Here is a 17,251-nt window from a genome sequence, read left to right on the forward strand (position 1 = left end):
TGACAGGAAAAATGCTGAAAATATGTTAAATCAAGATTATATAAAATAGGCCTAGGAAATCACTGTTAAATACATCTCTGAAAGTTTAACTTCTAATTTCTTTTTTAAAAAGGAGTAATATTAGTAATATTAATAATAACCATTACTATTTGTTAATCACATATCATTAACTTAGCCTGGCTAAAACCTCTGAGCATGTATTCCATCTGTAGCACACTTACAGGCCACATGACCAGAGGGTAAGTGTATTTTCTACGTTAATTTCTCAGTCCACAAAGCCAGGATGTGAGTAGCTGCAAAAAACAATGTTGGCAATTCAGCAAGCAAAGAGAATGGCACTAGAAACAAGATAATGTAGCATTAAAAGGACTGCAAAGATATATACACTACCAAACGTAAGGTAGATAGCTAGTGGGAAGCAGCCGCATAGCACAGGGAGATCAGCTAGGTGCTTTGTGACCACCTAGAGGGGTGGGATAGGGAGGGTGGGAGGGAGGGAGACACAAGAGGGAAGAGATATGGGAACATATGTATATGTATAACTGATTCACTTTGTTATAAAGCAGAAACTAACACACCGTTGTAAAGCAATTATACTCCAATAAAGACGTAAAAAAAAAAAAAAGATTCTCATCACCTATCTTCATAATGTCCCCAAATTCACAGGGAGATCGAGAATTATTCTAATGTGTTTATCTAGTCTGTAACCTACAAGCAAATAGATCCAGTTTGTCAATCTATTTCATATATGGCAGGACTGGCCACATAATTTGCTATTTGAAATGAAAGTGCAGGCTTCTTGTTCTAAAATTAGTAGGATTTCAGACGCCATCAGCAGAGCAGAAACCAGACATGGGGACAGTGTGTGACTGCACAGGCCACAGGGCCATGAAGTTGGCCTTGAAAAATGGTTGGAGTGTCAAATATCACTTGTCATTTAGGAGTTCTTTCTTAAACATAGAGGTGTGACTCTGTGGTGCCTGCGTTAGAGATTACATGCATACTTGTTACATCCTAGCTTTAGGTAAGTAATACAGTTGTAACAAAGCCCTCGTCCCTAATACACCCTTCATGCATGTTCCATCCTGTGGCATGGCTCATGGTGTAGAGGACCCTCACTCCTGTCAGGGCTTCCTCAGGGCATCCTCTCACAAGAGTGAGGAGATGTAATGACATTCCCTTATTCAGCGACTCTTTATTTGATGCCAGCTCTGTAATCCTTTGATGATCCAGAAGCTTCCATCTCTACTATTGTTGGCTCTTCTCCATGTTTTTATGGTTCTGTTATATGCTTCACTTAGAGGTAGAGAAACCAAATAATACAAGTCTTAGACAGAAAATTTAGAAAAGAATACAAACTTATTGGAAGAGATTCACCTGTACATCTAATGTATCTTGAAACCGACAGCATGAATAGCCCAGTCCTGTGTTACCTGACTGATGTGGTTGCCTAGACTCCTGGGACTAATCCGGAGCTTCAGAATGGACTTCAGAAATGTACACATCTGAATTCTTAAGGAGATTCCATGATAACAGAATATGCTTTAAAAAGCAAAACAAAACATTGATGGCGGGTAGGAGATAAGAAAATCATCTGAAAATTTATTCCCATACCAAAAACTAGACAGTTTTTGCATAATACTAGTGATAAATGGATGGTTCATACACAATACTTTTTTGTGGACATGGATTATAAATAAATAAAAAGTTCTGGGTTACTGGTCAGATGTACATCTATAGAAAAATGATTATTCAGAAAGCCAAAAATCTGAGCCAGTCTCTTTTCTAAAGAGTTACAGGATTTATTCTTGTCATCATAAGTGGCTTAAAATTATTGACTATTAAAATTAAATATTATCCTCTCCCATGAAAACCTCACAGAGCTGTAAGGTTATGATTAGGCAAGACTGGCCTTTACCACTTCAGAGACATAGTAAAAACAGTTTGCTGTGTGTGTGTGTGTGTGTGTGTGTCTATATAATATACAGCAAAATGCAGATCAAATCCAACATATGAGAATTCTTTTCCAAATGTAGACAGTTGATACTCAAAAGTAAAAAGCTAGCAAAAGCCATAGAACTAGAAATCTATTATGTTTGAATGTTCTTATTTAAATTCAATTCTCTCCCAGTTATTTCATTCTGGTAAAAAATATGTTTAATAATTGAGGTATTTGGAAATTACCTTTGCCACCTGCATTTCTTTGCAAACTTTGTGATGATTTTTGCTTTGGAGGAGTGTTATATATAGGATAATTTGTAAAGAGACAATTAGACATGTGAAAAATAAGTGAGTAACTTTGACTACCACACTTCTCCCCTGACAATTGTGTTTTCTTTCAAATAACGCTGCTGAGCAAAACCATGAGAAGATGAGGCGGCTGTGTTTTCTTTGCTGATTAGCTGAGATGTTATGGACCTCTCTCCATCATAATACATGTGCAAGGGTACAAACTCACTTACACATGTTGATTTTGGAAGGAAAATGAGAGATGAATAGAAATTAAAAATTAAAACTGAATGAGCAAGAAATTTTGCTAGAACTTCACTAATATTTGATCTATATGAAATGCACCATTAGTTAAATATTCAAGATTGTCAATGCTCAATGTATAAAAAAGTATTACAAATAAAGATGATTAACATCAAAGAGAAAAGGGAAGGTGGGGGGGGTGGAGGGGGAGGGAGAGAGAGAGAGAGAGAGAAAGAGAGAGAGAGAGATGTAAGTCCCAGAACTCTTAGACAAAGATTGTTATGCTTGGTAACAGAGTGTCCTTACTGAGGTGTCAGTACTCAATGCCTTATGTATTAGAGTTAAGGGAAGTATTGAAGAACAGACATGAAATGTTCATAGAATCGTTATGGCTCTAAGAAGAATATTTATGTCTCAGACAATTATCAATGAACCAAATGGGTATATGACTATGTTTCTTTTGATTGTCATTTTGATGTTTCAGAGATTAAGCAGTGTGTAGATAACCGAAAGAGTTCAGTGAAAGGGTTACTTAGACCTTGTATTGCTGTGCTTGTAGCAACAGCGTCCAGTATAGTGTATTAGAATAAGTGATTGTTAAAACAACAGCAATAACAACAAATGGCCTACTCAAAGAAGTATAATTTAAATGCTTAAAATACTGATATATTGTTGGGGTGTGTATGTGTGTATATATATGTGTATGCATTTGATAGCTACTGCTTAGAACTAAGTAACAATAAGGTTTCTTAAGATGGTGTGAGTGTTACTCAGCTTGGAATCTTGAGAACCAGTAACATATTGTTTAAGTTATTCTTAAACTATTGAAAGATCTTCTCATCTCTTCCCCACTCCTAGAATATTTACGGAACTGTAGAATATTGTGAAGAATAGGGAAGGCCTGATATAGTATAATGTAGGCTTGTAACTTATACTTAGGGCTGAAATATAACACACACAGACCATTTTTACATGTGTCCATGGAAGAATCAGCATTTAAACAATTTAAATTGGCAGCTTTTAAAAAACATTTTATAAATTTGGAGGATATAAAAACATTTTTATGCTGAACATGAGGGGAAAAAAAACATTTATCCCAACTTGTTTACAATTATGTTCTCCCAAAGAATCATCCTTTATCAAACAGCCCAGTTGTGCCCCTGAGAAGTCCATGATTCCAGAGTTCCTGCTCCTCACATCTGAGTCATTGGGGATTTAAATTCTGACTTAAACTATAAAAGTTAGAATCTGTTTAATAAAATGATTAGACATTTTTCAAACAAAGTCGATAAAAGGGTTCTAGGTAGGTAGGTAAGATGTCTTCATTGGAAATGATGGAAGTACAGGAAATGATTAAGTAGGATTCTAGACTCCTTCTGGTATCTAATTAGCAAAGATGGTCTCATATTGCTAGTTTCGAGATCTGTACAGGGCAATATTGAATACATAGGTTTTCATCTGACATAATCTCTATGTGCATATACTAAGTATATTAAGTATATAATGTCATTTTATATATTTACATATAGTGTAAATGAAATTCTATCCCATAAACATACTATTACCTAACCTATTTATGTAATAATTAAATAGTTATTAATATAAAACCACTAATTTAGTGCAGCAATGATTATTGAGTCAAGCTTTCCTACCAAGCAACATGAAGTTCTGAAATCAATTTTTCATACCTCTGAAGTCTAAAGGCTATCCGTATTAAATGCAATTGGTTCGAAAGAAACAATACAACACATCAATATTTTTAGTGTCTTGATTTCCATTAACACAGTCATTCTCATCTGTAGTACTTTTTCTCAGACCTTTAGATACAGCATAAAGTCATCCAGCAGCATAGTTTGGAATGGTGTTTTGTTTATTAAACATAAATAACTCATTCCTTTTATTTATGGAATAGTTATTTTACTGGAAAAGTGGTAGTAGCTGGAAGAGAGTTAGGGACCATAGCTGAAAGGTTTGTGGTGATTTCACATCACTGGGAATTAAGTTGTTGGAGAGGATGAAAGAGAAAGAGAGGTTCATTGTCATATACTTGTACAGGCCACTGCCCATTCTTCTAGAGGAGTATATTTTATTTATTATAAGTTGGTATTTCCTGAACCATACATTTCCGTAAAATCTAAAGATAATCCTCTCTCTCCACTTTTCCGCATTACAGTGTTTTCTGTGTTTGTGTATAATTATTATATCCCTTTGGCCTTTAATATGCATTGCAATTATTAAAAGGAAAAAAACAAAACAAAAGGCAACAACTCAAGAGCTATTTTCTACCTATATCAGTGTTCTTCGCTAGTATAAATGCAGTGATTCATGATGCATTTTACTGGGATTTGAAATTTTACAGGAGTCATCAAGACCGCCCTTCCAAACATGGATAGAGAGGCTAAAGACCAGTATTTGCTTGTTATTCAGGCAAAGGATATGGTTGGTCAAAACGGAGGACTCTCTGGAACCACGTCGGTCACCGTGACCCTAACTGATGTCAACGACAACCCGCCTCGCTTTCCTCGAAGTAAGCTGTTCTGTTGCACGTTGCAAGCACATTCGTTTTCCTTGCCAGATTATAAAAATGTCTTTAAAAAGGAGTTTTTCCAAATACTTCTCAAACAAATAATTATCTTAACTACGTTCTCCCCCAGTTTCAGCAGAGGCATGACTTTTAATTCAGTAATATGGAATAATAAGGGTATTGAAAATAATTAGAAGTAATTATATCTTTGTATTACTTCTATCTTAAATATAATATGCTTTTTCTTTTGTTCACACTTTGAATACTAGACAGTTATGAAGTTTGTTTATGCGTTAATCTTTTTATTCAAAGACATGCTACTCTTTACATTCTGTAAGTTATGAGGTTGTTGCCAATTAGTAACATTCAAATACGCTTCGTGAATTCTCTACGCTAAGAATATTGCTTTATTTTTAAAGATAAAAATAAGAGTCCTGAACTTCACTTTTCATTCCACACTTTTTTTTAACCAGTTCATGTACCTTGAACATTCCTTCTGGTACCTACCACATCTTTTTTATGCAAACGCTCAGCATTTCAAAAGAAATCAGTCCAAAGAACCAGAAAACTGCATTCCCTCAATTTAGTTTCTTTGACCAAAGTGGCTTTTGTTTTAAACAAGTAAGAGGAAAAAAATAATTTCTTTAGGTAGGGCTGTCCTGATTGTAAAAAAGCATTTCATCTCACTCTCTTTTAGTTGCCTTTTTTCTGCTTTTTTGTAAATGTATGTGGTATTTCTTTAGAATACTCAAGAAAATAAGGAAATCATACAAAGTACAATGTTTTTAAATGCTTGTCTGATAGAAATAGGGAACTGAGCTCCCTTATGAACAGATCTTAAAGCTAATAATGTTAAACAAGGACACTTTCTCTGCAAATATGAGTGCCACCATGTTTTCCTTCAAATACTGCTTTAGATGTTTTATTTTACATATTTTTAATATTTATATGGTTGTACAACAGACATTTCAATACCTCCTGGCAAAATAAAGAAAATTCCACTAACTTTAACATTAAAAAAAAAAAAGAACCTATCCTTAATTGTGTCCTTGATGGCTTACAATGGGGAGGAGAGGAGGATGAAGAATAAACAAAACAAAACAAAACAATTAATGCGATTATATTTGGCTGATAATAGAATTAGCTGTTTCTCTTTAACTACAGTGATAAGAATTGACACTTAGAATTTTTGTGGTTTCAGTTGACATGATTTGATAGGATAGAGCATGGATTTTCTAGCTTACTAGATACTCCCCTGCTTATTAAAGTGAAGGAAGCCAAAAATATGTCATTAGGTTTTTCATTTTGGCTGAGATTTTTCTCTACCATTTAGTTACTATTCTAACCTTGAAATTTTTGGATTTTCCTAAGGACACTTGTAGATATGTGAAAGGGTCGCTCAAAAATAGTAAGTATGTGTTGTAATCATTTTTTAAAATCAGTAACAATTTATAAAATGTAGAAAATTGCAAAAGCAATCATTCTTAGCCTAGAATGTGGTCCCTTCGTATGGATACATTTTCCTTTCTCTGTTTCACAGAGAATCCTTTCTTTTCTCCTCATAAGAAAGTGCAAATGCACCACTGTTAGCAGCCAGAAGGAAATGGAAAAGGGGGGAGGAAGCAGGAAAAAGTAGATGATTAGAGGAAAACAGTGAAGGGACGTTTCCTAGTTTCAAAGGTGAAGGGGTGTTTCCTAGTTTCAAAGGGATGGTTGACGTACTTCATCTGCCTCCCAAACTGGCTTTTTAAAATTTTTATTTATTTATTTATTTATTTTTGAGGGGAGGGGGAGGGGGGAGTTGAGGGATGGTGAAGAGTTTTTACAAAAGAAAGTTTAAAAAAGTTACTATTCTTCTTTGGCTTCTCTTTCCTCCTGTTCAAATAACATTGCCTCTGCTCTTGTACCACTGTGCCCCAAATCAGTTCTACATCCAGCTCACACAAATAATTCTTATCCTTGGTAAATTTATGAGCTAAAAGAAGGCTAATATTGACTTTCATCAGCTTCCTTGTCCAGTTTTCTGAAACTTTTGCAGCAGAAGATACTATTATGGAAATTCCAACATTGAGTAATCAGAACTATTTAGGCTTGGTTTTTGCCCATTTGAGGCCTAAGCTATAGTATTTTAATTTTTTAATATTCAATATTTGTATTAATTGCATTTTAATTCTTTATAGTCAATACTCAATGTTAAGTGTATTTATAATTATTTGAAATTTATCTTTACTATTAAAAGTAGCATATTTCTCAGCACTAGAAATACCGGAATGGAGGATCTCCTCATGCCTTTCCCCAGGCCATCTGTTTCTGCTCTTACTTATTGATTATTATCTGATTATTTCCATGAAACTTCTTGAGGCTGCATGAAATTTGTCATTTGCATCTTATTGCTTTGTTATCTTCTTTTTCAAAAAATAAAAACAAATTAAGCAAAGATGGTGCAAAATAGCCAAATAATTAAATTTTTATTGGTTAGTTTGGTGTAAGGTTTTGTTCATTTCTTGTTTTTAATTTCACAGGGTCGTACCAGTATAACGTCCCAGAATCATTGCCGGTAGCTTCCGTTGTGGCCAGAATTAAAGCTGCCGATGCAGATATAGGAGCTAATGCTGAAATGGAATACAAAATTGTGGATGGTGATGGATTCGGGATTTTCAAGATTTCTGTTGACAAAGATTCACAGGAAGGAATCATTACTATACAGAAGGTAATATTTATTTTTGTTTCCTGTGAAGGTAATATCATAGAGATTATTGAGAAAACTTGTCTGCTCTGATGGAAGAACGTGTTAGACACATTGAATGGCTTTATGGGACCATTGTTATTTTAATTTTAGGAAAAAATGCTGTGCATTTATTTTTATGTGTCGGGATTGTAGAGAAAATTGAGTAACGTGTAATTACACTCTATCAGTTCTATTCTCTGAGCAAACCCACAGCTCTTATCTAAGCTCTGTAACAGAAAAGCATACTGGCAAATGTGCCGTTTTAAATGACCTGCTTGGTGAGATGAACATTCTTTTATTTCTTAATTAATTTTTATTGGAGTATAGTTGCTTTACAATGTTGTGTTAGTTTCTGCTGTACAGCGAAGTGAGTCAGCTATATGTATACATATATCCCCTCTTTTTTGGATTTCCTTCCCATTTAGGTCACCACAGAGCAGAGTTGAGTTCCCTGTGCTATGCAATAGGTTCTCATTAGTTATCTATTTTATACATAGAGTGTATATATGTCAATCTCAATCTCCCAATTCATCCCCCCCCGAATATTCTTCTTTGTTGACTATTTTAGTAATGAAACCCTAAAATCATCCAAAAGCCTTTGTAAGCAACTAGACAAGCACTCCACATACGTGAAAATAATATACATAAACTTGGAACTAGAAATTGAAATGTTATAGACTAGCTACATTATCAGCCATTCCTTTTTAATATTTATATTAACTGAAGTATTTGAAAAATTTATATAAACAGAGCATGGAAAGTTGTGAAGCCTATCATAATCCCTTAAAAAATAAGTGCAAAAGAGATTTAATTAAAAAAAAATCAAAAGGAATTGTTCCAGAATATAGTCTTGTTTTCTCAAATGTTTGAAATACTAAAAATTAAAACACATATGAAAATGCCCACACTCAAGATACTGGGATTTTATGCCAGTGTAACAATCCAGGTGTATAGCTCTGTAATTCACATTCCTCAATAATTAACACATCAATAAAGAAAGTTATATTTTAGTTGTTATAGGAAAACATATGTTCAATTTCAGGCCAATGGGCAAAACATTTCTGCAATTATTTCCAGTGGACAGCTGCTGTTTTAGTTCAGCTGGTGACAGTCTGTCTAAAAAAGTTTTAATAAGTAGGCTAGGCCAACTCTTGGTAAAATATTTTGTTTTGTTGTCTAAAATAAAAGGAATGCACTAAGGTGCAATGCTGCTCAAAGATTTCAGAGATTCATCTGAAATCAGTCTGCTCATATTCCAGAAGTTTTAAATATATATTGAAATTATTTTATTGAACACATGTATATTTCATATAATGAGACAGCATAAATCATTGAAGAAATATATAAATACAAATATATATGTATTTGATATGAGATATTTGATTCAGTAATAGAAAAAATTTTATACTCAGTTCCTTGATATTATTTCTAGAAGTTTTAGAGAATTGTTTAAAAAAAAAGCTATAAGAAAACTGGATAAAATGCATTTAATCTCACAGCATAAAACTCATTAAAAAAACTACAAGGTAAAAATTAATGATAACTTACAATGATATAAAAGTCACATAAATAATTATTACTACTGTTCTAGGTAGTGGTTAATATCTGTTAGGATTTATCTTGAGTAATTTAAAGCCTTCTTACTTAATTCTCAAATCTCATGAAGGTATTATTAAGTACAGTGAACATATGGAATCATTATAGAATGTCCAACAAAAGAAAAAATGGTTAAATAATTTTTGATATTTCCAAATTGTAGAATCTTGTACATCATCAAAATGATGTGGTGACAGTGTCTTAGCATATTAACTAATATGGGAAATGATTGTATAAAATATTACATGAAAAAAGCAGTATCCAAAATTTTACAGACCCTTTGTTTCAAATTTTCATTTATATAGAATAAAAATTGTAGGAAAATGTTAAAATGATAACAGTAATTGTTTCTGGATCTTCACTGTTTTTCAATATATAATATGCGTTCGTTATTATAATTACAATGTTCCTAGATTCATAAGAATATTATTCAATGACCAAACCAAAATATATTTCATTAACAGCACTGTTTGATCTACTTTTAGTATTGATGAAAACTCTTGTCCAAATGCAGAAATATGTCACAGAGATGTCAGTCACTAGACTGAAATTTAATGTGTTGTTGAAGCTTTCTCAGGTATTGAAAAAGACATTGTTGTCCTCTGTCTAATGAATTAAGATTCAAAAACATTCCAAATCCTGTAAGCATTTAGATTAATGGATTTAAAAAATTTTTGATACTAGAGATTTCTACCCATGCACAGCCAGGTGAGTGATATTTGTACCTAATAAATGCCCAATAATTGGTAATTAAAAATTTATCAATCTGTCATTATATGGGAAGTTAGCTAAATGTTTCAATAATTTCTTATGCTAAATATGAGATCAAAATTGTGTTATTTTCTGTTTAAATTATTGACAATGAAAAATAAGTTTTGTTTTCTCCAGTGGCTTCTAATAGATGAATACTGTCTAATTTTTATTGTTTCTCCTCCTCTGTTTTCTTATATAATGTCAGTGATGGCCTTTGGATAATTAAGCACACTCAGTGTACAGGAAAATCTTGAGAGACAATGATGGTGGAAAATTTTACAATTTTACTGTTGTGGCGTAAATAACCAGTAAAATCTTTAATATTTAATGAAGAGAATCTTGTTCACTTTGAACTCTGTAAAGCATAGAACCAAGTCGGATAATATCTACATAGAAATAAGTGGAAATAACACCTCTTAGTTTTCTTCACGCTGAAAATCTTTAGTGTTAGCAAATGTTGCTTCACACTTTCCTCCTACCCTTTCTCCACACACTCCTGCATAAATAATAGATATCGAGGTAATTACGTGGTATACATCAGCCTAATTCTGATTTCCAAAGCTCCCTCCACCCACAGACTCCTTTTTAAAAATTATAGTTTTGCATTTTCTGCTCATATATCCCAATGCCTAACCAACCCAACACAGAGTTCTTACCGATGTTGAAATAAACATAAAAAGTGGCTTCTCTAAGAGTTAATTAAAAATAGTGGAAATGATATATTGGGTTGGCCGAAAAGTTTGTTTGGGTTTTTCTGTAACATCTCACGGAAAAACCCAAGTGAACTTTTTGGCCAACCCAATATTTACTTTGCAGTTCAAGCTTTAGTGATCAGTGAATTCTTTTCACTTGAAAAACTTGCTTATGGTATTAGAGTTTTTAGATGAAAAAGTACTGTTACTTTGTAATATTTTAATTTTTGAGAAGTTTTTTATTTATTCAAAAATGCAATTCACATTTTATGTGCAGTGACTACACCTAGCACTGTACCTTAGTATTAGTTTTGTATTAATCCAGGGCTTCTCCTGTTTAAAAACCTCAAATAAGGCTCATATTCCAACTCCTTACATGGACATCTAAGAGCTAGTTTTGGACCCCTAGAATTATTTAGACTTATATTTACCAGATACATATCCCACTATTCCTAGTTTTATTCAAAGATCTAGAGTAGACACTAAGCCACTTTTAATTCCTAGACTCCTGCAGGACTCACTTATGCTCCGCTCCGGTGCCCACTTACTGTGTGTGTGTGTGTGTGTGTGTGTGTGTGTGTGTGTGTGTGTGTGTGTGTGTGTGTGTGTGTGTGTGTGTGTGTGTGTGTGTGTGTGTGTGTGTGTGTGTGTGTGTGTGTGTGTGTGTTACGCGGGCCTCTTACTGTTGTGGCCTCTCCCGTTGCGGAGCACAGGCTCCGGACGCCCAGGCTCAGCGGCCATGGCTCACGGGCCCAGCCGCTCCGCGGCATGTGGGATCTTCCCGGACCGGGGCACGAACCCGTGTCCCCTGCATCGGCAGGCGGATTCTCAACCCCTGCGCCACCAGGGAAGCCCTGTTGCTCATCTTTTAAGACTGGAATATTGCTCCCATTCTTCCTTCTTTAAACCAAATAATTAAACAGGGGAAGTAAAATTGTCTGTACCACAATTTGTTTTTCTTGATCCGGGAAGGGTGTGTGTGCACACATGTGTATCCCTTCAGTGTTGGGAGCTGGTCTAGTAAAAATGTATTACCATGTTTTTTTCATAAATTTAGCTGTGGTCCCAAAGATTTGGGCAAATATCTAAGTCTCTGTAGAAGTGTCTGAGAGAGCCCAAGCCCCATTTGCCAGCCAACTGGTTGGTCCCACCTAGTCTCTCAAAGATTTGAACATGACCTGAGAAAGGAGTTGCATAGTAGATGGATAACGCTATTCTCCAGGTAGACAGGGGAAGGGAGACTTTCTTATGGAGGTAACCACCTGTGCAGAGCTTTGTCATATGAGATAGCACGTTAAGCTCAGAGAACTAGAAATAGGGCCATTTTACTGGAGCACAGTGTGGGAGGAGGGGATGCTGGCATGAGATGAGGCAATGTAAGTGAATGGGCTCTTTATGCCTCCTTTGCAAGGCCACTGTTACATATATGTACAGTGCTTTGCAAATGAGAGTGGATTACAAATAATAAATATTAAAAGGTATTTTACTTTCAGCTACAATAAAATATGCTATGGAATAGAAAATTATTTTTGCTATTTTCTCTTGAACCCTTATTGTTGGGACTGTGATAATTCTAATTCAAAGCATTTATTTTCAAAGCACTGAATTTTAATGATATTTATTTAAACATTTATTTAAAATATTATCACTTTCCTGGCTACAGTCAAGTAGCACACCTTTTTTACTGTTAAGTTTAAAGCCTTAAAGTCTTTTCTGGTTTCTTTTCTTGTCCCTTCTTGATCCATAATAGATCTTGTCTCTTTGTTTTTTTGTTTCGTGTTTTTTCCTACTCTCTTTGGCATTACCCTAAGATTGGTTATATCATTGCTTCACTCCAAAACTATTTTCATTGTTCCTGAGCTTTTAAATTTTTAAATCTATCCTTTTTTTAAAGAAATTGCTGTTCAAAACTCAACACTATTTTTATTATTCCAACTAGTTTGAAAAGAAGCTACTTTATACTAAGAGATTAAGACAGAGTGATACAACAAATTGAAAGGAAGTGGTAAAATAATCATCAATGAGGTTATAGATTTAGAAAATTCTAAAAATTTATTGAAAAATTATTAGAATTAAGGAGGGCTTTCAGTAATGAGAACTACAGAAGTAAGTTACAAATCAGTAGCTCCATTATAGCTCATGAGAACATGTGTATGAGCTCTGGTCTTCAGTCCAACCGTACGGCTTCAGCCCACTAGAAGTTGTGTGTGGAATATCCATCCCTCTTGTCTGTTTCCCTAAACCTTCCATTTTAAAGTAGTGTGATCTCACAAAGGCAATCTTTATTCCCAAATCCAAGCGCTTTTCCATCATGAAGCCAACAGTATCTTGATTCTCAATTTCAGAAGAGTGTCTTTGTTTACATTTTTTTTTTTAACTAAACTCTCTTTGGAGTGCTTTTCTCAGAATGAAGGAAGTCCTTTCTGAAGATTTGCTGATTCTCTCTGTTAAGAACTAACAACTACTTACGACACTCAAGGACAGGAGTTTGCTTTTCAGTTCTACTTATCAAGATTTCAGTAAATGGGGGTCTATATTCCATTCCAGCTAAAACATTTCCAGAGACCCCTCCGAGTTGAGCAGAGTCTGAGAAAACATATATGAGTCCCATAAATTCAGTATTCTTTTCATGACCAGATAATAGGAGAATCATTTGTGAAATCTAGAATGGATTTCTGAATCTGAGTCACAAGAGCATTCTGATTAAAACTAAGAAATTCTGAAAGAAGACAAATGAAGCCTTCTTCCATTGTTCTCAGAATATTTTAAAATTTTCACTGAGATAAACTAGAGAATGCTATGGACAGTCCATAAATATGAACCATTTGTTCATAGGTTTTCCAGGCTCTCCTGACTATAGGAAAACCTTTACAGCCAGGCACTGCTAAGATGTTGATGAGCTTTTTGTTAAAGACATAAGTATATTTGTTCTGATGATGTGTGTCTCACAGTATTACTTCACATTTGGATAATAGAGTTCCTATGTCCATTTAGATAGTCATTTCTATTGGAATTAAGTTATTTTGTACCTGTGAACCATGCTTGATAATCATCTGAACTTATTTTCTCTCTACTCTATAGTATAATAAAACTTTAGTCCGTTGCTTTTTCATAAACAATGCACTGTCATGGTTATAATGAGATTTATTCCAGTTTGAGCAAATTATTATCATATTTTGAAACATCTACATGTGCTATACTTGCATAGGGTGAACTTGGGAGCAGGGAGAGAAGAACAGAAAAACAATCTTTTTCTAAAACATATGCTAGAAAAAGAAAAAGAAGTACAGAATTGTAAAAAGTTATCTTCAGGTATGCTATTCTTTCTCCAATGTCTTATATAGAAATATAAATTCTGCATATGACCAAATATGCAGAATCCACAAGGCTAAAGATTTGTATAGATGTTACCATAGAATTATTTTTTCAGAATTCAATTATCCTTTCTATACATTATGAATAGACATGCTGGGCTTCCCTGGTGGTGCAGTGGTTGAGAGTCCGCCTGCCGATGCAGGGGACACGGGTTCGTGCCCCGGTCCAGGAAGATCCCACATGCCGCGGAGCGGCTTGGCCCATGAGCCATGGCCGCTGAGCCTGCGCGTCCGGAGCCTGTGCTCCGCAACGGGAGAGGCCACAACAGTGAGAGGCCCGCGTACCGCAAAAAAAAAAGAATAGACATGCTTATATATTTTAGGTATTTTAAAAAATGATAACAAAACCACAGTGTTAAACCGTTAAAGCAAAGTACAGTCTGTTTCTGTAGCCATTTATGAATGATTTGATGATAACCTTTATAACCAGTTTTACACAGGGCCTCAAAATTCACCAAGCATAAACATAAGTATTATCCCATGTGAGTGAAAACTGTGTCTTTCTTTCTACCTAGAATTCTTTCTGTTTACATTTCCCCATCATAATTTACAATGTAGGAAATTTAGTCTTCTATTTTTCCTTTGAGGTATGGCAATCTTACCTTTAACGTACTTCAGTTTTCAATGTAAGACCTCAGTTGGGATTACCTATGGAATTGTGCTTCTATAAAATACTACATAGAGTTACAGTACAGTAAAAAATGAGCATTTTTCAAAATGCATTTCCTATGAAGGATAAGTACACATCCATTTTCTGGCACGGGGATGACTTGTACGGTGGCTGATATCATACTGTCAAATAACATGTTTAAGCTTCTTCAGGCCCATTCTTGCTGTGCTATCTTCATAATCTCCTCATTTTCCATACCCTAAAATAAGGTTGAATGAAGTCAAAACCATCAAATAATAGAGCATTGTTGGGGAGGTATTGATAACATGGCCTCCATTCCCTGTGGGAGAGGAAGGTTAGAACATGCCACGTCCTGTCAAACTTCCACTCAGCTGCACAGGTTTCTGAGCTCTGGGTTTGCTGTCTTGTTATTGAGACGCGTCCTTTGCTGCTTGCGGTAATTCCCAGAGTCAAGTATGTATTTCCGTATTTCATAAATGCTGTTGATATGTGGTAGAGGAAAATGAAACCAACAACATTTCCAATTTATTTTTCTTCTTTTCATTACATTTTTTTCTTTCAAAGATGTTTAAGTAATCCTGCCGCTGTGGATGCACATTTCTCAAAATGGAGGAAAGATATGTGTCTACTTTGACTGTGAAAAAGCATACATTTTGGATTTTAGTTTTAGATTAATACAATAACTCTAACTTAGTGAACATCTGAATTTCAGATTATATTTTCCAATTTGTTCCACCCATTGTTACTGTGTATATATAAGTGGATCCTAACATCGTCTTAATCATCATGCACATGGGTGCATCTGTATAGACTGTTCTCTACATATTTCGAGTATAATAAACGAGTATAAATTTACTCGTTTTCGAATAGTCAAGATTAGAGATGAATTTAGGGTCTTAAAAAAATAAGATAGCAACACTCTTTGAAGAAAGTTGATCAAAGAGACTAAGACCCTGTTCCTTGGGAGTATTTTCCATTTTCTTTGATTTTGGCAGTTATCAGAGCAATCTTCTCAGAATATGTGTATGTCAAAGACATATTCCAGTGAGCCTTTCATGGTTTTTTGTTTCATTTTGTTTTGTTTCGCTTAGTACAAGTCACAGATAATGCACAGTTTTCCTTATTTCTGTCTTTTTCCATGGTGTGTTGTTTCCTAGATTAGTTTCAATGGGTAGGATTCCAAGAAAGAGATATTTAAGAAGTAGATAAGAGGGCATTTAGTGATTACCTAAGGAAAATTGGAGAGAGAATTTAAGGATAAAACTAATGATTCTAGTATGAGTAGCTAGATGAAAAATGTGCTGTTCCTTTAGAATGGGAGTGTGGAGGTGATTAAAATGGTTTGGAATATATTTGCATTACCTGTGATATCTAGGTAACGATTTCTAGAAGGTCATGAATGAGGGTTTGTAGCTTAGAGGAGAGATCTAGAGTGCAAACTTAGGTTTGGGGGTCATAGCGTATGCATGGCAATTAAAATGAAAGGGACGACTGAGAACATCATAGAGCATGCATATAAAAGGAGGGAAAGAATGCTTTAGACATTACTTGGTGAAACTGACAAATTTAAGTTAGGGCAGAGAAAGATTCCGAAAAGGCAATTTATTGTATTCTTCCAGGATTAAGATATTTTAAGAGAATTTAAAAATAACTGATCAACAAAGCAAATAAAAAATTCATATTTAGATCAATAAAAAGAATTGCATATATTGTCAGTAGAGGGAGGGGATTGATGGATCCTGGAATCTATGTTATATAGTAAAGACAGGACATAACCAATAAGGGAATGATAAGAGTCAAAGGCCTGGAGTTCAAGGAAATTTCCACGTCTAGATCTGATCTCTCTGCCACTAGTTCATTTGGTCATTTCAAGTCTGTTTTGGTTCATTTTCCCTGGAGATGCAGCCATCACATGTCAGAAAGTGAAGTCACCCACTTTTATTCTCTTCCTCTTTGTGATTGTATCAGCTGCTACCTAACAAGTCATCCCAAAGCTGGTGCTTTAAAACATTATTTCTTTAGGTCATGATTTCATGGGTCAGCAGTTTGGTGGGGCCTCAGCAGGGTGGTCTTACGAGGGCTCACACATGGGTCAGAGGTCAGCTACTCGTGAGCTTGGTGGATCTGCCTCTGTAGAGGTGGCTGTCTGTCTGCTGGAATGACAAGAGAGACTGGAAGTGTGCCTTCCAGCAGCCGGCAGCTAACCTGGCTTTGTTCCATGAATGGCAAGAACAAAAGCTCCATGGTCTCCTGAAGCTGATTTCCAGAACCGACACAACATCACTCCCACCACATTATATTGATCGAAGCAAGACCAGGTGACCCAGATTCAAGGAGTGATGGGGGGAAATACATGAAGAGAGAGGAGCTATAAAATATTGTGGATACTGTGAAAGAAGAAAAAAGATTTTGGGTCCCAGCTCTGCTCCAGAGAAACTAAAAAACCTTCAGGTTACATTTACATGAAGTGGCAAAGGTAAG

General features: G+C 35.0%; 1 protein-coding gene across 1 annotated transcript in view; it reads left to right on the forward strand.

Moving 5' to 3' along the window:
* CDH7 (cadherin 7) overlaps window positions 1-17,251 on the forward strand; it is a 112,743-nt gene that overhangs the window by 50,112 nt on the left and 45,380 nt on the right. The window contains exons 4-5 of the mRNA XM_022584315.3: window positions 4,832-4,999; window positions 7,519-7,706. Coding sequence (XP_022440023.1) covers window positions 4,832-4,999; window positions 7,519-7,706 — 356 coding nt within the window. The remainder of the gene's footprint in view (window positions 1-4,831; window positions 5,000-7,518; window positions 7,707-17,251) is intronic.

The sequence above is a fragment of the Delphinapterus leucas genome, chromosome 14, assembly GCF_059928025.1.
Source record: "Delphinapterus leucas isolate spDelLeu-1000000601 "Yukka" chromosome 14, BTC_Dleu_Yukka2, whole genome shotgun sequence".
NCBI lineage: Eukaryota > Metazoa > Chordata > Mammalia > Artiodactyla > Monodontidae > Delphinapterus > Delphinapterus leucas.